General features: G+C 35.6%; 1 protein-coding gene across 5 annotated transcripts in view; it reads left to right on the forward strand.

Annotated features, from left to right (window-relative positions):
* The window catches only part of AKT3 (AKT serine/threonine kinase 3), a 404,883-nt gene that overhangs the window by 9,930 nt on the left and 371,440 nt on the right, over nt 1–23,513 (forward strand). For all 5 annotated transcript variants that reach the window (XR_008382960.1, XM_053604360.1, XM_053604362.1 and 2 more), the window contains exon 2: nt 396–556. Coding sequence is in view for 4 of the 5 variants with exons in the window: in XM_053604360.1 (XP_053460335.1) it covers nt 511–556 (46 nt within the window). In the remaining variant the exon portion in view is untranslated. The remainder of the gene's footprint in view (nt 1–395; nt 557–23,513) is intronic.

Below are 23,513 nucleotides of genomic sequence, written 5' to 3' on the forward strand. Positions count from 1 at the left end.
GAAAGAAAATCACAATAGCTTTTCCATAGCTGTTTCTGAAATTACTGGGATTTAGGTGATGTAACTTTCATTTTCTTCCCTCTGCACTTTAAATGCATGTCACAACAATCTTCTGTATTATTTGGGTAGGTGTGACTGGTTTTCTTAAGACTTTTTTTTGGTTGCAGCCTCTTAGGTTAAAAGTTTCACTATCATTTGAAATCTGTCACAAGACCAGGGAAGTGCATTCATTATACAACTGTTTAATAAATAAGTTCCCCAGTTCGAAGAGCTAGACTTTTATGTGAGGTCAGCCCAGTTGAAGACATTTACAAAGAATTAGTTGTTTGTTATTGCTGTGTGAGTTGCAAGAATGGAAAAAAAAAAGAAATTCTTTCTTCAATACTTCCTTCCAGGCTGAGTCATCACTAGAGAGTGGGAAGGGCAGCAGCAGCAGCAAAGAATCCAAACCCTAAAGCTGATATCACAAAGTGTCATTTCTCCAAGTTGGGGGCTCAGAGGGGAGCCATCATGAGCGATGTTACCATTGTGAAAGAAGGTTGGGTTCAGAAGAGGGGTAAGTGCTCCACAAAGCTGAACGTGATATTATTGGTAAGAGTGCTGAGTAGTGAGTGGTGGTTTTGGAAGTTGATCTTTTTTTTTTTTGATTTATTATTATTTTTTTATTTTTTATTTTATTTTATTGTTAAATCATAGGAAGTTGATCTTTTTTCTGATGATGTTAAACTGTGACATGCTATGTCTAGGAAGAGACAAGTAATATTTAACGTGTGTTAGAAATTTTCTTGTCATTTAGGAATTTCTTTATAATTCTTGATTTTGATCATTTATTTTCTAGTTATGAAGTTAGGTTTAACTTTCTGTTGTGTGTATGGATATTATAGAAAGTGTTGTATTTTTCTGTGGCATATCTAGAAAAGTCCTATCTTACATGCATTTAATGACATGTAAATCTGTAAATAATTCAGTAAAGCCAGTTTGGATGGTAGCAAAGGAAGGGCTTAAAGCAGTAAAGGGGAAAGGGTTCACCTGCAGACTCGTGGATTAACCCCCTAAATTGGGTAAGTAAAGTCCTGATGTAAAAGGCCAAAATGAAGACAAGTGGTTTTTTTTGTGTATGTTTTTATGTTTAATTTTATATTTTTATTTTTTCATTATATACTTTTAGGATTTCTTGTTCACTCCTACTTTAGAATAAATAATTTAAATCCATTATTAAAGGAAGAACTCTTCAATGTAAAGCTTAGTTTATCATCTATCAGATCACCTGCTTATGTGGTCAGGGTGTTTATTAGAAATGTAGAGTTTAGACTAGTTGCTAGGCAACTGCTGTTTACCCACATGGCCAAGTAGGTAGGATGAGGACTGTTTCTTTCATTCTCAGGACTTTTTAAGTTCCTGTGTATCTACTTTCTAGTTAACAGTTACCTCCTAAGTATTGACCTTAATATTCCTTAAAGTTTTATAGTTATTATCTATGCTGAAAACTAATAACTGTTGTCAGTAGTTATGATTATGACATTATTATGATTATGCATTATTGAGTTTTTAAATCAGGCTTACTAAGTTGTAATTTACATACAATAAAATTAAATGACTTAAAGTTATAATTTGATGAGTTTTGCCAAATACATACAGTGGTGTAACAAACACAACAATCATAATAAATAGAACATTACCGTTACCCCAGAAAGTTCCTTTGTTCCCCCTTGCAGTCCAGTCCTCATTTTTCAATTCTGGTAACCACTTATTGGCTGTTACTATAATTTAGATTATCTCCAATTTCATTTAAGTGGAAACATGCAGTACGTAGTTTATTTGCGTTGGTTTCTTTTCACATAGCATAATACTTTATTCATGTTTTGTTTATCATTAGTTTATTCCTTTTTATTGTTGAGTAGTATTCCATGGTCTTCCCCGTCTGTTCAATAGTTGATGGACATTTGGGCTATTTATAGTTTTTGGCTAATATGAATAGAGCTACTATGAACATTTGAGTGCATATTTTTGTATGATGTGTTTTCATTTGTCTTGAGTGATAATTTAGGAATGAGATTGCTGGGTCATATGGTAAGTGTATGTTTAACTTTAGAAGATGTATGTATGTATTTTTAATCTTGTGCTGATCATTATGCTCATTTTATATGTAACACACTAAACTTTATTTTATGACTAGCCAATCTTAAGTAACCTTGTGTCTTCCCATTGTGAAAAATGAAAGAACTTTTGATACCTGTTCTACTTTCATTTATTTTTTGGTTGTCTTTATGGTTAAACTTATAGCTTTTGGACAGTTAATATTTAGACATTAAGGTTTAAAGTTGTCACTTTATAAATTGTGAAAAATTAGCACCCCTCACTATTTTTCCCTTGAATTCCTCACATTCCCTATCTCATTTATGTCAAATATAGTATTATTTTATATTGTCAAGGTTTATAATAGTTAAATTTGTTGATTCTTTTTTTTTTAAATTTGTTGATTCTTTAAAGCAATAAATAATATTATGATTATATAAATAATACTGCTAAAGAGAGTGGCCTGATGGGATCCTTGGAGTATGAAGGGATTTCTTTTTCTTTTTCTTTTTTTTTTTTTTTTTTTTGTAGAGAGAGTCTCACTTTACTGCCCTCGGTAGAGTGCCGTGGCATCACATGACTCAAAGCAACCTCCAGCTCTTGGGCTTATGTGATTCTCTCGCCTCAGCCTCCCGAGCAGCTGGGACTACAGGCGCCCGCCACAACTCCTGGCTATTTTTTTTTGTTGTTGCAGTTCGGCCGGGACTGGGTTTGAACCCACCACCATCGGTATATGGGGCCGGTGCCCTACTCACTGAGCCACAGGCGCCGTCCATGAAGGGATTTCTTACACTCTGCTGGTACTCAAGATGCTGTCATACTTTAATCTGGCTTTTATTTATTTTTTCTTGAGATGTAGTCTCACTATGTCACCCTTGGTAGAGTGCTATGGTGTCACAGTTCACAGCAAACTCAAACTATTGGGCTCAAGTGATTCTCTTGCCTCAGCTTCCCAAGTAGCTGGGACTACAGGCGCACAATGTTGGGCTGTTTTTTTGTTGCAGTTGTCATTGTTGGTTAGGTGGCCTGGGCCGGGTTCGAAGCTGTCAACTTTGCTGTATGTGGCTGGCGCCATAACCACTGTGCTATAGGCGCTGAGCCTTTAATTTGGTTTTTAGTTTGGACCATGATTATTCTTCCTGGATTTTCTAATTGCCATGTTTTCCCCCATTGGGAGAAGAGTGCATACTTTCTTCATTATAAGGCTTTGTTATTCAGCATTTTAATCAAATTATGCTATCTGTTGAAGTTCTGATGTGAAATGACTTATTTCTGTGTACGATTCTTAGCTGAAATCATGTTATTTGATTTAATTTTCAGACAAATTCTGTGCTTTCTTAGATCTTGTATCTTTCTTTTGTTTTGGATTTTACAGTGTTTTGGATAGAGTACCTCCTGGTGTAGTTTTTTCAGAAGTGTGTGTGGGTACTTGTATGTTTGAAAGTGTCTTTCTTACTTTCACACCTGATAAATATGTTGGCTGGGTGTAGAATTCAAATTTTCCTTCAGAATTTTTTAGGTTGTGTTCAGTACCTTTTAGTAACCCATTTTATTGATAAGAGGTTTGATGCTAATATGCATAATTTCTTTGTAGGTAGCCTGTTTTTATTTTCTGGAAGGTTTTTGTGTTGATAAATCATTATCCTTGGGATTATGAAATTTAAGGAAGATGAATTACAGTTCTTTAAATTTTTAAAATATTTATTTTTATTTACTTTTTTTTTTTTTAAGAGATAGGCTCTTCAGCTGTATCCAAACTCCTGAATTCTAATGATCCTCCTTCCTCAGCCTCCTGAGTAGCTGGGACTACAGGGTATAGTCCTTTTTTGTTAATCCTGTATATCATTTGGTGAATCTTTGGAGGGTAATGCTTAGGTCTGTCTTTCACATTGAGAAATCTTCTGTTTACTTTCATTGTTTCTTCCCTTGTATGTTCTCTCTATGTTTATTCATTCATTGCTTTATTCATTTACTTTCTAGAGCTTCTATGTCAGTCTTCTGTTTCAAAATTTTTCTTTCATTTTCCATGTCTTTTTCCCTCTTTTTTTCTGGGATATTTCCTTGACTTTTTCTTCCAGCCCTTTATTGAATTATTTATTTTAGCTATAACTTTATATTTTGGAGAACTCTCTTCTAGTTCATAATCTTCTGCTTTAGAGATACAATCTTTACTCTTAGGGCACTAAATAAATTTTATCTTTTAAGTTATTCTCTGACTTGAATAACTTTTTTTTTTGCATTTTATCCCATTCAAAGGTCACAGTTCTCTTGCTCATTTGTTTATTTCCTTCTCTATTTTCACTTTTAGTTGAGATTTTATTTTTTAATTTTTTTATAGTTTTTTTTTTTTTGTATTTTCTTTTTTTTATTGTTTGGGGCTCATTGAGGGTACAAAGAATTAGGTTACACTGATTGCATTTTTTAGGTAAAGTCCCTCATATAATTGTGTCCTGCCCCCAACAGGTGTGCCACACACCATAACCTCCCATCCCCATCCATCCTCCCTTTTTCCTGCTCCCTTGTTCCTCTGCCCCCCACCCCCTGAATTGAGCTTTTCTCTTATGAGAGTATATATTAGATCATCTACTCGCTTCCTGTTAGAATTGAGTACGTTGGATTCTTGCTTTTCCATTCTTCTGATAGTTTACTAAAAAGAATGTGTTCCACCTCCATCCAGGTTAATACAAAAGATGTAAAGTCTTCATCTTTTTTAATGGCTGTTAATCCATTCCTGGGTTGGTGGGCATTTAGGTTGTTTCTGCATCTTGCCCTTGTAAACTGAGCTGCAGTAAACAGTCTAGTGCGCATGTCCTTATGATAAAATTATTATTTTTTTTCATCTTGGGAGATGCCTAGTAATGGGATTGCAGGATCAAATTGGAGGTTAATTTGAATTCCTTGAGGATTCTCCATACATCCAAAAAGGTTATATTAGTTTGCAGTCCCACCAGCAGTGTAAAACTGAATAACTTTTTCTGTTTATTATGGTTTCTTTTTGGTATTAGTTTTCTTCAGATGTTTGGTGATCTCCATTTGATCTGTTTGCCTGTGCATTTATGAAAGAACTGGATTTATTATATGTACCCTCTATCATTTCTTCCTTTATTTATGACACATAAGATTTATTGAATAAAGATTTGTGATGGTAGTAATTAACCGTAGTCTTGAAACCATTAGTTGAAATGCTAGGGGAAAGATAATTTAACATTTTTTTCTTCCACTATTCTTAATTTATTCCTTTATATATTTTCAGTATTATTTTCATGGTAATTTTGTGTTTTAGTCAAATAAATTTCATTATATCGTTCATTGTTGTTTGGGTATATTTTGGCTCACAGAATTTCTTCCAAAAGAGCAGTATTATTTACTGCCTGTTTACCCTGGGCAAAATCTCATCACCTGAACTTTGGCATACTCATTTGAAAATAAATATCTGCTGTCTCTGTTTCACAGTGTGGTTGTAAACATTATGGAATAATGTGCGTGGGGAGAGTTTTTAGGTTATGTACTCTATCAATAAAAGGTATTAATATGAAATAGTTATATATCAATATTACTTTGAATGTTATTTTTTTCTCAAGTTTGTATTTATGAATTAGTTTTTGTTAGCTCCTTTCCAGAAATAATCTGATTTTATTTTTCAGATATAATCTTTCCAGATACAATCTGATTTGTACTTTTAATGTGAAGAAGTTGCTTTTCTGTAAATATCTTCTTAGAAAAGGAATGATAAGGCCTTTAGATGATTATTGACATTACGTGAGATAAATGCTTTCTTAACCTTGGTTATTAGTGGTATATAAATAGTGAAATCATATTTTTCTATACTTTTCTGGATGCTTGAAAATGGTGATATTGAAATAACACTAACAGTATTGTTGGTGTTAGAAATGAAAATAAATTAAACATTATATAGCAGACTTGGAGAATTGTTTACATTTTTCTCCTTGATTGACATAGGAGAGCTCCTTACAACTTAGTTGTACATTAGTATAAAAGTCATCTGTATGTATTATTTTAAACATTTATTAAAAAACCAGCCTGTAGTTCTAGGTGACTCTTATTGTGTAAATTAGACTTCAAAAATTCTGTCTTAGTTTGTTCCATTGTAGCTAGTGGTAATATTTAATATGAATAAACTAAGTGTATTAATAAAGTAGGAAATTTAACCAGTTTAAAAGGTCTAAATTATAAAATTAAGTGAATTGCAATAAAATTAATAAAAGGCTGTTATCTTTAATAAAATTTCATTTACTTAATAATATTGTTTATTAAAAACCTACATCTCTTATAAATGTGGAAAGCCATTTCCTTGCTAATAAGTTAAAATCTAATGTATGATTAATTAATTCATAATGTTACTATTTTGAGATTGGGTCAAATCTAAGAAGTGATTTTATCAGTAAATATTTTCATTTTTTAATGTTAATTTCATATACTTGTTATAGTAGTATCTACTAAATTGAACTTTCAAGTTGCGTTTTGTGTGTATAACCAATTTTTTGTACTTTCAAATAACTTTTCCCCTTAGTTTCTATTCAGGAATATCCATAAACTTTATCTGTTGATTACTGTTTATCTTATATTCCATGAGCTGGTTTGTTTGTTGATTTGACTGATTGATTGACTGATTGAGACAGAGTCTCCCTGTGTGGTCCAGGGTAGAATGCCATGGTGATAGCCTAGCTCACAGCAACCTCAAACTCCTGGTTTCAAGTGATTTTCCTGGCTCAGCCTCCTGAGTAGCTGGGACTACAGGTGCCCACTGCACCTGGTTAATTTTTCTTCCTTTTGTTTTTTTTTTTTTTTTTTTTTAGAGGAGATAGGGGATCTTGTTTTTACTCAGGCTCGCCTTAAACTTCTGAGCTCAAGTTGATCCTCCTGCCTCAGCCTCTTAGAATGCTGAGCTAGTTTATTTAGATAAACTGGAGTATAATTTCAAGCTAAGTAATTTTTGTCTGTGAGTTATCTCACAAAATAGCTTAATGCTTCTGTGCAAAGTGCACTTTAATAACAAGGATTGTGAGCTGGCTTAGGTTGTAATGTGTGATTGTTGTGGTCTAGTCAAATCCAGTAAGTTGTTATAGAAAATGATACACTTTTTTGGTGCTTGTCTAAGTCCAGAGGCCTTTTTTCTTCTTTATTTTATACCTACTGTTTTTTTTGTTCATGTTTATTCACAAAGTGACTTTAGAAATAAACTATAAAGTGATTAAGGAGAAAGAAAATGACAGTATGATTTCCTGTTTACTACCTAGCAGCAAGCTTTTTCCATAGAGAGTAAAGAGCTGTGGGAGTGACTTTGTAAACCACATGGTAGATTAGAGAAGCTCATTTTGACTGTTGAGGTTAAAATGGGGAATAAACATAGGAAAATTAAATTTATTTTCTAATGGCATCGAAACTCTGAGATTTAACTGATGTATTTACAATATCATGAAATTTGTTTTTCTTACAGTTTAAATATATTCATTTTGAAAATTTTAACCAGTAGAACCAAATGGAGAGACCCATCATCAAATGAGAAGCTTTCGTATACATTCTAGAGTTATTCACAGAATTGTAAAGTCATTGTCACACACACACTTGACCTTTTCCAAGGAACAGTTTCAGTTTTGTATATTGAGTTTATGACATGCGTTGTCATTGAATTCACTTAGTAATGTTACTTTTAAGATTTTCTACTGAATGGTCAAGTCACCTGCAAAGAGCCATAATTATGCTCCCTATCCAATTTTTTTGCTTTTAATTTCTCTTTCCGGTCAGATTTCACTGGATAGGGCCAGTATCATGTTGAGTAAAACTTCTAAGAGAGGATATTTTTGTCTTACTGCTTATCTTATTGGCAGCATTGATTTTGCTATTAAATATCACACATAGGTTGTTATTTTCTATTGTTGACCTGTATAAGATTGAGAAAGTTTCCTTCTGTTCTTAATTTGCAGAGAGGTTTTATCATGAGTGGTTGTTAGATTTTTTTCAAAAGATTTTACTGCATTTGCTGAAATGACCATTTGATTTTTCCTTTTATTATATTGATATGGTGAATTACTTTCATTTCTGGAATAAATCTCATTTGATCATGATGTATGTTTTTAATATCAATTTGGATTTATTAATATTTTCCTAAGGATCTTACTTTGCATTTGTAAGAGTATTGATCTGTAATTTTCATTTCAGGTTTTGCTATCATGGTTATGCTAGATTCATAAAATAGATTGGGATCTATTTGTTTCTCCTTTTATATTTGAAGGAATTTGCATAAAATAGTTTATATTTCTTCCTTAAAATTTTTGTTAAATGTATCAGTGAAGCCATGTGGATTGGAACTTTCTTTATGGGAAGATGTTTAATAATAAATTCAGTTTTTTTAATGGTATATATGGCTATTTGTGTTTTCTATTTTATCTTGTATTTGTTTTGGTAAATTGTGTTTTTTAAGGATTATCTGTTTCATCCAAGTTTGGATCTACTTAAGGATTATCTATTTCATCCAAAGTTTTTAATATTCATTTATCCTTTTAATGTCTACAGGAGCTTAATGATACCCTCTTATTATGTCCTGATACTGGTAAAATTTTGTTCTTTTTTTTTTTTTTTTCTTTCTTTCTTTCCTTTGGTAACCTTGATAGTAGTTTATTCATTTTAATAATTTTTTTCAAGAGCCAACTTACTGCTTTGCTAATTTTCTTATCCTTTGTTTTTCCTGTTATCGCTTTGTACATTTTTATATTATTATTTTTAATTTTTTTTGAGACAGAGTCACCCGGGGTAGAGTGCCATGGCATCACAGCTTACAGCAACCCCAACTCTTGGTCTCGAGTGATCCTCTTGTCTCAGCCTCCCAAGTAGCTGGGACTATAAGGTGTCCACCACAATGCCCTGGCTATTTTTTTTTTTTTTTTTTTAAGAGACTCTTCCTCAGGCTAGTCTCGCACTCTTGAGCTCAAGCAATCCACTGTCCTTGGCCTCCTAGAGTGCTAGGATTACAGGTGTGAGCCATCGCTCTTGGTCTGCTCTTTATTATCTTAATTTATGAGTCTTTTTCTGCCTTCCTAAGGTAGAAACTTAATGATTAATTTTGAACTTTTTTTTTTTTAATATAAGCACTTAAAAAGCTTATTATAGTGCTTAACTCTTTTTTTTTTTTTCTTTTTTCTTCTGGAATCAGAGTCCTTCTTTGTCCCCAGGGTAGAGTGTAGTGGCATCATCCTAGCTCACTGCAACCTCCATCTTCTGGGCTCAAGCAATCTTCCTGTTTCTTCCTGTTTTCAAATCTGAGAGTACAGGCATGAGCCCCCATGCCAAGCTATATATATTTTTTATTTCTGTTTTTGGTATAGATGGGTTCTTGTTTTTGCTTAGGCTGCTCTGGAACTCGTGGCCTTGAGGGATCCTTCCCCCACGGCCTCCCAGTTTGCTAGGATTACAGATGTGAGCCACTATGCCTGGCCACAAGTTTTGATACGTTGTTAATTTTCATTATCATTTAGTATAACATGTTTTCTAACTTTACTTTAGATTTCTTCTTTGAACTATGGGTTATATAGAAGAATGTTGTTTAATTTCAAACTATTAATGTGTAAGGGTGGGTTTTCTAGTTATCTTAGTATTATTGATTTCTATTTTATAGTTGATTATAATTATAAAATACTTGTAAAATTTCAGTCATCTGAACTTTTAAAGGATTTTTTTATGGACCACACTATCAGGGTCTGTCTTGATTTTTTTTTTTTTTTTTTTTTTTTTTTGTAGAGACAGAGTCTCACTGTACCGCCCTGGGGTAGAGTGCCGTGGCGTCACACGGCTCACAGCAACCTCTAACTCTTGGGCTTACGCGATTCTCTTGCCTCAGCCTCCCGAGCAGCTGGGACTACAGGCACCCGCCACAACGCCCGGCTATTTTTTGGTTGCAGTTTGGCCGGGGCTGGGTTTGAACCCGCCACCCTCGGCATATGGGGCTGGTGCCCTACTCACTGAGCCACAGGCGCCGCCCCTATATTTTTTAATTTTTATTTTTTTGAGACTGAGTATTATTTTATTACCCTCAGTAGAGTGCGGTGGCTTCCTAACTCATAGCAGTCTCAAACTCTTGGGCTCAGGAGATTCTCTTGCCTGAGCCTCCCGGCTAGCTGGGACTACAGGCGCCTGCCACAATAGCCAGCTATTTTTAGAGATGGGTTCTCGCTCTGGCTTAGGCTGGTCTCGAACCTGTGAGCTCAGGCAGTCCACCTGCCTTGGCCTCCCAAAGTGCTAGAATAACAGGTATGAGTCACTACCCCTGGTCACAAACACTTACCTTTATGTTACAGTTGCCTGCAGTATTCAGTTCAATAACATGTTGTACAGGTTCATAGCCTGGGAGCAATAGGCTGCACCATGACCTAGGTGTGTGATATGCTGCATCAACTAAGTTTGTGAGTACACTCTGTGGTGTTTGCACGATAACGAAATCATCAAGTGATGCATTTCTCAGAAGGTAGCCCCGTTAAGCAGTGCATGACCATGTATGTTATTTATCTCTGGATGGATGCTGTCAAGGTTTTTTTGATTTTTAGCCATGAGTATCATGTGCCTATGTGTTGTTTTCTTTGTATTTATCCTTTTGGAGATTTACTGAGCTTTTTAAATGTGTTTTTCACCAATTTGGGGAAGTTATTAGCCCTTATTTCTGCTGAATGTTTTTTGCTCTGTTCTTTCCTCTCTCTGAGACTCATGTTAACCCTAAATTGATCATTTGATAATGTCCCACAGGTCAGCGATGCTCTGTTCATTTCTCTCAGTTCTTCAAACTGTGTAATTTCTATTACTCTATTTTCACTGACTCTTCTGCCACGTCTAGACTGTTAACCCATAGCCCTCAGTGAATTTTTCCTTTTGGTTCTTTATAGGTTCTTTTTCTTTGCTAAGATTCTCCATCTCTTTGTTTATTATGACCATATATTTTTGTTAACTCCTTGGTTATTTTTCTAGTAGCCACTTTAAAGTCCTTCTCTGCTAATTCTAACATTAGGATTATCTTGGAGTTGGTTTCTATTGACTACTTTTTTCCTTTGCCTATGATTATATTTTTTCTTTTTTGTTGTATATGTGGTAATTTTCAGCTGTATATAGTTTATTGTGATGATACCCATGTGCAGACACTAAATTTGTGGAAGTGTTTGGTTTTTGTTCTGGTTAGTACTGCCTAAATTCTATTCACATTACTTAATTTCCCCTCTTTTGAAGAGCACTGAAGTATCTCCCTTTTCTCCACATTTTGCTTTCAGTTTCAGGCTTATTGGAGTCTTTCCTGTGCATGCATATTTCAGGGGTTAGCCAAGATTGGGGCATAATTGATATGTAGATTTTATGGCTCCATTTCTCTGTTTTCCCCTTTGGAGGATATCCCTCTGACTTTCCAGCTATTTTGGTAGCTCTAAACTCCATCATCTGATTCTTCAAGGTAGTAATGTCTTGTGGCTTCCTGAAATCTAGCCATTCCACCCTAATCCCCAGGAAGAGAGTCCTTCATGGCATGAATCATATAAATATGCACCCACTATTGCTCCCTTCTTTCAGGGGTCAACTTCCTTCAGGTTTCTGGCTGCTTTTTTGCACTCTACTGCCTGCAAATAGTTGTTCTTTATACTTTGTACAGAGTTTATAATTTTAGATACGGGAGGGTTAGAGTGATTGCTGTACTACTGAAAGTGGAACTCTGCCAGGTGTGTTTTAATGTACAGATGTGAAAATCAAATCTATGTCTGATAATGCACATAGGGTTGTTGTTTCCCACCCTAATACTTGTAACAAGTTGTGAGGAGAGGAATACGATCTATAAACACTCGTCATACATTATGAGGAGTGCAAGTTAGAAGTATGAAACTAATGTTTTATTTTTTATTTATTTATTTATTTTTGTAGAGACAGAGTCTCACTATACTGCCCTCGGGTAGAGTGCCGTGGCGTCACACGGCTCACAGCAACCTCCAACTCTTGGGCTTACGCGATTCTCTTGCCTCAGCCTCCCAAGCAGCTGGGACTACAGGCGCCCGCCACAACGTCCGGCTATTTTTTGTTGCAGTTTGGCCGGGGCTAACGTTTTAAACCAGGTGAAGTCCTGTCTCTTACCTGGAAACATGCCTGTCTTTTTTTTTTTTAAAAGCACATTTGTAGAATTTCAAGTTAGAGGAGACTTTGAAAGTTATCTTGTCTTATATCCATTTATTTTACAGATTAGGAAACTGAGGTGATAAGTTTGAGTTAAGGATAGAGCCAGGATCAGAACCTGCAATTTCTTTGTTGCTGATCTTCGATATTTCATATTTTGTTTCTTTCTTGACATTTAGGACTGTGTTAGAAGTCTTTACAAAAATCTGTTTTCAGTCGCATTATCTTCTGATGTGATATCCATGCACTTATCACTGTATTTTCTTCTGTTTTAGCTTATGCTAGTTTTTCTGCCTGGCATATTCCTCCACCCTCTTTTGGCAGTGAACATCTCCTACATCCTTCAAGGCTAAACTCTAATAACACCTCAGTATTTTCCCAGATCAGTTTTATGAAATTGAATGAATGGTTTCTTTTATGTGTAATATTACAGCAGTTTCCTGTCTTAACAATCTTACGGCTTTACATTGACTAGTTATTACATAAGTCTGTTATTTCTCCTTACCATTGTAAACTCCCTGAAGGCAGGAACTGTGTCTAATACAACTATTTTTCTTTTTCTTTTCTTCCTTCCCTTCCTTCCCTGGTAGAGGGCATGGCATCATAGCTCACAGCAACCTCCTACTTGGGATCAAGCGATCCTCTTGCCTCGGTTTTTCTAACAGGGTCTCACTTTTTGCTCAGACTGGTTTTTTTTTTTTTTTTGTACAGACAGAGTTTCACTTTATGGCTCTCGGTAGAGTGCCATGGCATCACACAGCTCACAGCAACCTCCAATTCCTGGGCTTAAATGATTCTCTTGCCTCAGCCTCCTGAGTAGCTGGGACTACAGGCGCCCGCCATAACGTCCGACTATTTTTTTGTTGCAGTTCGGCCGGGGCCGGGTTTGAACCCGCCACCCTCCGTATGGTTTTAAACTTGTGAGCTTAAGCAATCCACCCACCTTGGCCTCCCAGAGGGCTAGGGTTATAGGCATGAGCCACCGCGCCCAGCCCTTTTCGGCAACTTTTGGCATCAGTATTTTCATTATGTTTCTCTTTAGAGAAGACTCCAGTGTAAAGGAGGAGTTAATCAGTGTTCCTTTTCTGTCATCTGACCTGAATCTTGTGCTCTCTTCCTCAGGCTTCATCTTTTCTAATTTTAAGATTCGTATTTGTCTGTAGCGATTTCCTTTTAAATTCGTTACAGGATTTTTAAATTCTAATAGCGGTTTTCTGTATTTGTTCTTCTTTATGATACTTTATCTTTTCCAGTACTTTTTCTTAAGTGAACTACTGTTATAGCAACAAGTAAATACAGGCCCCAAGTTACAAACATCTGATTTATTTACTTCTTGTACTTACTGATAGAGGCTATTACAGGTAATAGGTAAATGTACCTGTTTCAACTTACATACAAATTGAACTTCAGAACATAGTTATAGAACCTGTCTCTTTCATAACCCAGGGGCTGCCTGTATGTACATTTTTGTTCCCCATTCAGGATTGGGTAAGGCTGAATGGTAGTCATATTTTAACTCTGTGGTTAACCTTTGTGACTAACAATGTTTTTAGTATAAGAACATGAATTACACAGTTGGGAGCTAAGACATTTTATGTAAAATTCATAGGTTGGGAAGTAAACACTTAAGTATGTTTTTTAACATAGAATATCACCCAATAGAAAAACTACAAATGAAAATAAAAGTAACAAAAATTACAGAGAAATGGCAGGGGGAGCTTACTTTCTCAGCTTTTATAGTTGATGTGGTTATAGGTGATAAATCAAGAAACAGGCGTAATACCTAAAGTACTGAAAGTGGCTGTTTTTGAGAAGTGGGTTGGAGAAGGAGGGTGTGTATTTACGTGTATGTGCACATGCTGTCTGTGAGACGGGGGAAGAGACACTTACTTTTGAATCTTACATGTTTTCATGTACCTCAGAGTTGTTTTTTATGCACATATTAGTTAATAAATATATCCTAGATAGTCCCAATTTATGAAGATAAACATAATTGTATATATATTGATATGTTTAAGAATCGATTGGATGAAAATGTACTAAAATACTAAATGTGATTATCTCTAGGTAGTGAGTATTTTTTGTTCATTGTATTATTTTGTATATTGTAAAATTTCTGAAGTGAATGTACTATTATTAATGTATTTTATAAAAAAAATTGAGAGAAATAGTTAGGACCTCTTGGATTTAACTCGGATTTAACCGTTTAACTTGTCACACATATTTGGCATCTGTATAACTTTACTTTTTAATTTTATTTTATGTTTTTTGTAGAGACGGAGTCTCACTTTATGGCCCTTAGTAGAGAGCTGTGGCCTCACACAGCTCACAGCAACCTCCAACTCCTGGGCTTAAGCGATTCTCTTGCCTCAGCCTCCCGAGCAGCTGGGACTACAGGCGCCCGCCACAATGCCCAGCTATTTTTTGGTTGCAGTTCGGCCGTGGCCCGGGTTTGAACCCGCCACCCTCAGTATATGGGGCCAGTGCCTTACCGACTGAGCCACAGGCGCCGCCCTAACTTTACTTTTTATTTATATCAATACTGGAACTTTTTTTAATTAAAAGAATAGTAATAGTATATTCTTTGAATGTTTGGAAATATATAAGCAAAGTTTGCATTCTTCTTAAAATAACAGAAAACCAGCCAATAGTAAACAAAAAAAGAAAGAAAGAAAATACTGGTTTGTCTTTCTTTCTTTCTTTTTTTTTTTTTTTACTTAAGTGTAAAGTGTAAAGGTGAGTACTTCCTGGTCAGTTAATAGACCAATATAGAATCATCAAAGATTCAAGCTTACTCTTTCTGATTCATCACCTTTAACTTGTTAGCTTTTCATTTTTATACTTGTTGCTTCAAGATTTCAAGATAGCTGTACTAACAAGAATTACATCTCTATTCAAAGAAGAGACAGATGGGCGATGACTGGTGTCAGCCACATTGTCCTTATATAGGAAATCAAAAGCTTTCCCAGAAGCTCACCATCAGAAATCTTTTATGTCTTATTGTCCAGAAGTGGGTTTTGTGCCTCCACTAGCTATGAGAAAGCGAATATTCAGCTTTCAGTGTCTGTAGGGGGAGATGGCAAGAATAAAAGGGTTTGGTAATGTAACTATAATGTTTATTCTTCAGTTTTCAGTCAGATTTCCAGGAGAGGTAATAACTGTTACAGAGATTAGATTGACAATTAGACACATAAACATTCTCTAAAATTTAGAGTATTCTAAAATGCAGCCATTTTGTCTGGTTCTAGGACAGGTTTATGCTTTGTTCTTATAGAAGGGGAGAGTTCGGTATTCTGAAGTTTATAGTGACAGGGTAAATTTGTAAAATAATTTCTAAATTAGCTTTATTCTCCTTACAGAATCCAAATTTCAATCTCTAGCTAGTAATCTGTGAGGAGTATGCGTTTTTATGTAGCAAGTCAATTATGTAAGGGTTTTCATATTTGTTTTTAAGTCACAGTAGGCAGTGAAACTGATGGTCTCAGTTTTTATAGGTTATGATTTCACCTCTGCCAATGCAAATATACTGGATCAGTCAAAAATGCCCAAATTACATAGTTTGAAGAATTAGGTATTACATTTACTTTGATTTTGTTAAACCCACGTATTTTAATGGGTGTTACCCCTTTTTTTAATTCCTTGGTCACTGACTTCTTTAAATGAACTTTAAAATGCAGATTTGTATAGTTGTCATTGTGGTGTTTATGGACTTTAGCATTAATATGGTACTGAGTAAAATTGACAACTATCAAATTAGACTTAAAAAATTAGATCTTAATAGTTCATCAATAGATCATTTAATTGATAAACTTTTATGTTAATTTTTCTTACCAGGCTGGGCGTGGTGGCTCACACTTGTAATCCTAGCACCTTGGGAGGCCGAGGTGGGTGGATTTCCCTGAGCTCAGAGGTTTGAGACCAGCATGAGACAGAGTGAGACCCCGTCTCTACCGAGAAAAAGCCGGGGGTTCTGGCAGGTGCCGGTAGTCCCAGCTACTTGGGAAGCTGAGGCAAGAGAATCACTTAAGCCCAAGAATTGGAGGTTGCTGTGAGCTATGACACCAGGGCCCTCTACTGAGGGCCACAAAGTGAGACTCTGTTTCAATAAAAAATAAATAAAAATATTTCAAACTAAGATTGAGAGCCAATTGAAAGCAAAATTATAAAAAAAAATGTTTTTCTTACCAGTTGGAGATACTGTGTGTTTAGCACAAAACCATTTACAGTAAAAGGGTATTATCTTATACTTTTGAGGTGTGAAAAATTATTTTTGTAAAGTAAGTAAGCCTTGTTATGTCTAGTGTTTGGACAAACTAATTCTTTTATTTCCTTATAGAGAAATATATTACATACCAAACTGGGGAGGATAGTAAGATGAGGAGGCAAATTACTTGACCTCATGGAGTCTGTATTACTTACCTATCTCCTGAAGGTTGTTGTAATGATTAACTGAGTTAAATTACGTAAAAGGCTTAGAATTTTGCCAGGTATGTAGCAGGTGTTCCGTAAATGTTAGCCTCTGTTACTGTTATTACTTTTATAAAATACAGATTTGTACAAACTGCTTTGGAAATGCAGACAAGGCAGGGATTGACTTTCAGGAAAGTTGGGGGAATGATAAAATTTTAACTTGCTCTCAATTCTACTTTATAGTTTCTTTGTTCATCTTTGCCACTCTACTATCCAGAGTATAGTAAGTCCTCAAAAACTATTGAGTGAATAGTTGAATATCTGAATGAATCAAAGAATGAGAATATACTTATAGAAGCGGAATTTTCAAGTCTGTTTCTTAAAACATCTTAAAGTAGATGTCGATAAAATGCAAAAATGTAATATTAAAATTTAACATTAAATCTTCTATGCCTGACTTAATCCATGGGTAGAATTAGAATTTTTTTCAAGTAATTAAATAATAGAAGATTGTTTATGAAATAGAAAAGCTATTGCTTTTAGCCAGGATTTTGAAATTAGTTGGATTTTCAAATAGTTCATAATTGAGTTTACTAGAGACTTTACTTTTCTGTTTCTAGTTAGTCTGGTCAAAGGTTTATCTATTTTATTTATTTTTTTTTCAAGAAATAAATACATTATCTCTGAATACTAAAAGAAACTCTACTCCCAGAAATTTGATAATTTGGAGGAAATGGATCAGTACATGGAATCACATTCTCTCCCCAGACTTAATCAAGAAGAAACAGATCTCCCGAACAGACCAATTTCAAGCACTGAGATCAAAGAAATAATAATAATAAAAAAAAAATGCCCTGGTCCAGATGGCTTGACACCAGAATTCTATCAAACCTTCGAAGAAGACCTTATACTCATTCTATAGAAACTATTCCAAAAAATTGAGAAGAAATCTTCCCCAACACGTTCTATAAAGCAAACATCACCCTGATGCCAAAGCCAGGAAAAGACCCAATTAAAAAGGAGCAATCCAGACCAATTTCACTAATGAATATAGATACAAAAATTATCAATAAAATCCTAGCCAATAGATTACAGCTTCTCATTAAAAAAGTCATACATCACAATTAAGTAGATTTCATCCCAGAGATGGAAGGCTGGTTTAACATATGTAAGTCCATAAATGTAATTCACCTTATCAGCTGAAGCAAAAACAAAGACCATACAATCCTCCCAATAGATGAAGAAAAAGCTTTCGATAAAATTCAATATCCTTTTATAACTAGAGTTCTGAAGAGTATAGGCTTAGGTGGCACATTTCTTAAACTGATTGAAGCCATCTAGGACAAACTCACAGCTAATATTATACTGAATGAAGTAAAAATGAAAGCGTTTCCACTCAGAACTGGAACAAGACAGTTGCCACTACTATTCAACATAGTGCTGGAAGTTCTAGCTAATACAATCAACATAGTGCTGGAAGTTCTAGCTAATACAATCAGGCCAGAGAAGGAAATAAAGAGCATCCAAATGAGTGCAGAGGAGGGCAAACTTTGGCTCTTTGCCAACAATATGATCCTATACTTAGAGAACCCTAAAGACTCAACCACAAAACTTGTGGAATTGATAAAAAAATACACAAATCAGTGTCCCCAAATCAGTAGCCTTTGTATATGCCAATAATAGCCATGATGAGAAGATAATCATGGACACAATTCCCTTCACAGTAGCTTCAAAGAAAATGAAATACCTAGGAATATACCTAACAAAAGAGTTCTGAAGGACCCCTACAAAGGAAATTACAAAACCCTAAGAAAAGAAATAGCACAAGATAATAACAAATGGAGGAACATACCATACTCATGGCTCGGAAGAAGCAACATTGTTAAAATGTCTGTACTTCCCAAACAATCTACAGACTGAATGCAATCTCCATTAAAATGCCAACATTATACTTTCAAGAGTTGGACAAAATAATTCTTCATTTTGTATGGAAACAGAAGAAACCCTGTATGGCTAAGGCAATTCTTAGAAACAAAAACAAAGCTGGGGGTATCAGCCTACCAGACTATAGGCTGTACTACAAGGCCACAGTGGTCAAAACAGCATGGTATTGGAACAAAAACAGAGACACAGACATCTGGAACCGAATAGAAAACCATGAAATGAAACTAACGTCTGTCAGCCACCTAATCTTTGATAAACTGAACAAGAACATATGTTGGGGGAAAGAATCCCTGTTCAACAAATGGTAGTAGTAGAACTGGATATCCACATGTAAAAGACTGAAACTGGACCTGCATCTTTCTCCACTCACTAAAATTGATTCAAGATGGATAAAAGATCTAAATCTAAGGCTTGAAACAATAAAAGTCCTCAAAGAAACTGTGGGGAAAACACTTGAAGGTATTGGCCTGGGGAAACTTTATGAAGATTCTAATGTCAATTGCTACAACAACAAAAATAAACAAATGGGACTTAGTTGAACTGAATAGCCTCTGTATAGGTAAGGAGACAACAACCAAAGCAAAAAGACAATCATCACAATAGGAAAAGATATTTGCATATTATGAATCAGTCAAGAGCTTGATAAGTAGGATCTATAGAGAGCTCAAATTAAGCAACATAAAAAGAGCCAACAATCCCTTATATCTGTGGGCAAGAGAGATGAATAGACCCTTCTCTAAAGAAGACAGATGAATGGCTAACATATGAAAAAATGTTCTTTGTCCCTAATTATCAGAGAAATGCAAATCAAAACCACCCTGGGATATCACCTAACTGCAGTGAGAATGGCCCACATCACAAAGACTCATAGCTGCAGATGCTGGCCTGGATGTGGAGAGAAAGGAACGCTTTTACACTGCTGGTGGGACTGCAAACTAATATAACCTTTTTGGAAGGAAGTATGGAGAATCCTCAAAGAACTCAAACTAGACCTCCCATTTGATCCTGCAATCCCGTTACAGGGCATCTACCCAGAAGGAAAAAATCCTTTTATCATAAGGACATTTGCACTAGACTGTTTATCATTGCTCAGTTTACAATTGCCAAATTGTGGAAACAACCTGAATGCGCACCAGTGCAAGAATGGATTAGCAAGCTGCGGTGTATGTATACCGTGGAATACTATTCAGCCACAAAAAAGATGGTGACTTTACATCTTTTATATTAACCTAGGTGCAGTTGAAACACGTTCTAATTAGTAAAGCATCACAAGAATGGAGAAGCAAGAATCCAGTGTATTCAATTCTGATATGAGGACAATTGATGCTAGTACATGGCAGGGGGTAGGGAAATGGGGGAGCGGAGAGAAGGAAGAAGGGAGGTGGGTGGAGGGTCACATATGCATATATTTTGGCAGTGTTATGTTGTTGAAGGTCAGTATAATTACATTTACTGGCTTAGAAGAATAATTTGTTATTTCCCATGATTCTGTGGTTTGACTCCATGGTTCTTTTGGTGATGTAACTAGTATCACTCATACAGCTGCACTTATAAGGTATCTGGACTGACCTTGGAGGTCCTAATATGACTTGCTCCCGTGTTTGGGTCCCAGGTGCTGAGTGTTGGCTTGGGTGCCTCAGTTCTCTTCCATGTTGCCTTTCTCTCCAGGATGGCTTGGATCACTTTAGAACACGTGACTGGCTTCTAAGAGTAGAAGCTACTGGCCATCCTTAAGACTGGATCTAGAAGTAGCACAGCATTGTTCTAATACCTTTTATTTTAGTAAGTCACAAGATTCGCTATCTCAGATTCAAGAAATAGAATCCATCTCTTGATAGGCAGATTGGTAAAGAATTTTGTCTTTCTTTAATCCACCATACTAATGTAACACTGTCTTTTCTTTGATCATTTGTAACCTATCTTCTATATCTATCATCTCTTCCTTTATGAACTTTATCTTTTTTCCTTTATTCTCAATGAATATGTGTGGGGTTTTTTTGGTTTTACTGAGTCCAATTTCTGTTCATTTTATACAGACTCTTTCTACATTGTGGAATGTGGATTTTTATTCTGTCCTTGTGTTTTTTACCTTGTATGTATGCTTTTCTTATCTTTTCTAATTTTCTTGTCACGTATCCTATATTTTAGATATGTTTTCTTTATCTTTTTTCCTAATTTTATGGAATGTATTAAAACTTTTCATTCAGAACATAAATCATAGGTGCAATAGCACTAAAGGTAGTGTCAGGAACAGTAGGTATAGCCTGCCATGTTATATTATTGAAATTAAGACCCCTTAGTCTTTGGTTTAGGGAACTAATGAGAAAAGACCAGATGTCCCCCTTTGATTGAGATTTTTGTAGCTTTGGTAATCACTGCTAAGGTTTTACTTGTTTTCAGTGAAACTATGAATCTTGAGATTTAAAATTTGAAAGATAAGCTAATGACAGAGTAGTTGAGAAAGCAGTTCAACCTGATGTGAGACCTGAGGGAAAATACCCTGAGCCATGTATATATGGAGTGGCCAGTAAGCTTCTTTTTCTACCGTGTGGCAGGTGCCTGTAGCCCCAGCTACTTGAGAGGCTGAGGCAAAAGAATTGCTTAAGCCTAAGAGTTTGAGGTTGCTGTGAGCTACGGCACCATGGCACTGTACCATTCTACCCAATGCAGAAGAGTGAGACTGTTACAAAAAAAAAAAAAGAAGAAAAGAAATGGAATTATAAGCAAAAAGCCATCATTTCAGTCATGAGAGCAAGCCATTTTGTAAGGAAACCCAACCCAAGTAGGGCCTCCTTATGACTGCATCCCTGGCTAATGTTGCCTGTAATTTCTTGAGAGACCCTGGTCCAGAATTACCCAGCCAAGCCACTTCTGCCCCATAGAAACTATGCAGTGAAAGTTTATATATTTGAAACACCAACTTTTGGGATAATTCATAGTGATAGATAATAGTGATAGATAATCTAGATTATGGTGTTACTGGTTTTATTGTGTTGTAACAGAAATGTAGGACTGTCCTTGAGATTTAGAAGTGGGTAGAAGCTGGAAGGATTGTGAGGCAGTAGTGAAAACTTGAAAGCTCTGAATTGACCGTTAGTAGAAGTTTGGCCTTTGAGAAGGGTTTGGGTGATATCGTAAAAGAAAGTGAGAAAAATGTTACTGGAAACTTTGAGGAAAGGGATCCTTGTTCTTTAGTGGCAGAAATTTAACAACTCTGTCACCTACAGTAACATAGGAAGTAGAAAAATATATGCAATAAATTAAGGTATCTAGCTAAGCAGATTTCTCAGCAGAATGTTGAAAAAGTTACCTAGTTTTTTGTTGCTCTGAAATGTAAAGTGAGAGAGGTAAACTAAAAGGAGTAATGCTAAACAGCACAGAACTATTGGGCTTGAAAATTTCCTGCCTCTCCATATGACCAGTGATTCTAAAATTATGAAATGAATTATGAGAAAGATCAAATTCAGGACACTCATGGGAAAACGTCATCTATAGACTAAGCTGAAGGTGTGACTTTAAAGTCCTTTGCATCTCAGAAAGATCCAGGGTATTGCCTCAAAGTGTTAGTCAAACAGTAAGGGTTCTAAAACCATACCCAAAATACAGAAGAGAGAAGAGATTTGTGGGTGTGGTCTTTGTTAGTGGAATAAGCTGTAAGATTCACTGGAGACACACAAAGTTTTTTCTTTTCACTTCTTTTTGAAAGAGAATTGGCGGAAGCACTGCTAGCATGGACTGAACAAAATAGAGGAAATTCAAATTAAAAGCAGTCGTTGGATTGAATATCTAACTCACGAATATCTAAACACGCTGTAAATATGACACAGCTTCAAACGTGGGACACCCTCATGGAAAAGGAAGGATGGCTGAGAAAGCATAATCAAGAGCCTGGAGTGCAGAACCACAGGCCTTGAATTCTAATCAGGAATTGCCTGTGTCCTGCTGCATTTCAGATTTCCTGTGGACCAGTGACTCCCACGCACCTTCTAGTTTTCTTCTGTTTGAACAAGAGTGCTGCCTTGGCACCTGTTACTCAGTGGTTAGGGCGCCAGTGACATACACTGGGAATGGCAGGTTCCAACCCAGTCCAGACCTGCTAAACAACAATGACAACTACAACCAAAAAAATAGCTGGGCATTGTGGTGGGCACCTGTGGTCCCAGCTATTTGGGAGGCTGAGGCAAGACAATTGCTTGAGCCCAGGAGTTTGAGGTTGCTGTGAGCTATGACGCCATGACACTCTACCATGGGCGACCTATTGAGACTGTCTCAAAAACAATGAAAAAAATGAACAGGAGTGCTAATGGTAGTTTTCCTATGCCTTTTGCATCATCATTCTTGAATTTCTGATCATTGGAGATAACAAAAGATTTGTTATTTTGAAGCACCAAGTTTTATAGTAATCTGTTTGCATTGATAGGTAAAGGCAGTCACAAGTTGAATTTGGAAGGCTGAGATGATAATCTTTGAGAAAAGGCAGGCAGTGGGAGTGGGGGATAACATTTAATGCAGAGAAAAAATTAAATATTTGATTTCAAAGGTCATGACCTGTTGGGATTATGGGATTACTATATGTCGTTGGAAGGAGAATGTAAACTGAAGAATATTCATGAATATATATTTTATTAAATATTGGGGAAAGGAATTATCTGATGAATAATTTTGTCAAGAATGATAGAATTTTATGTGTAAAATGTAAAAGTCCCTTTTCTGCTCGCTTTAGGTTTAATTTTATCACTTAGCCTTATTTCTTAGTAGGTGAAGTTATGTTTGCATAATTTATATTCTCAGAAGTTTATTTTGTGAAAGTATTTAAAATAAGTGTTAGATACAGTAGGGCTCTAAACTGAATCTAAACCGAATCTCTTCAAGATAAGCCCTTTTGTATCTTGAGTAAGCTGCTATTAATTTACTTATGTTTAAAGTGAATG

This window comes from Nycticebus coucang, chromosome 10 (assembly GCF_027406575.1).
Source record: "Nycticebus coucang isolate mNycCou1 chromosome 10, mNycCou1.pri, whole genome shotgun sequence".
NCBI lineage: Eukaryota > Metazoa > Chordata > Mammalia > Primates > Lorisidae > Nycticebus > Nycticebus coucang.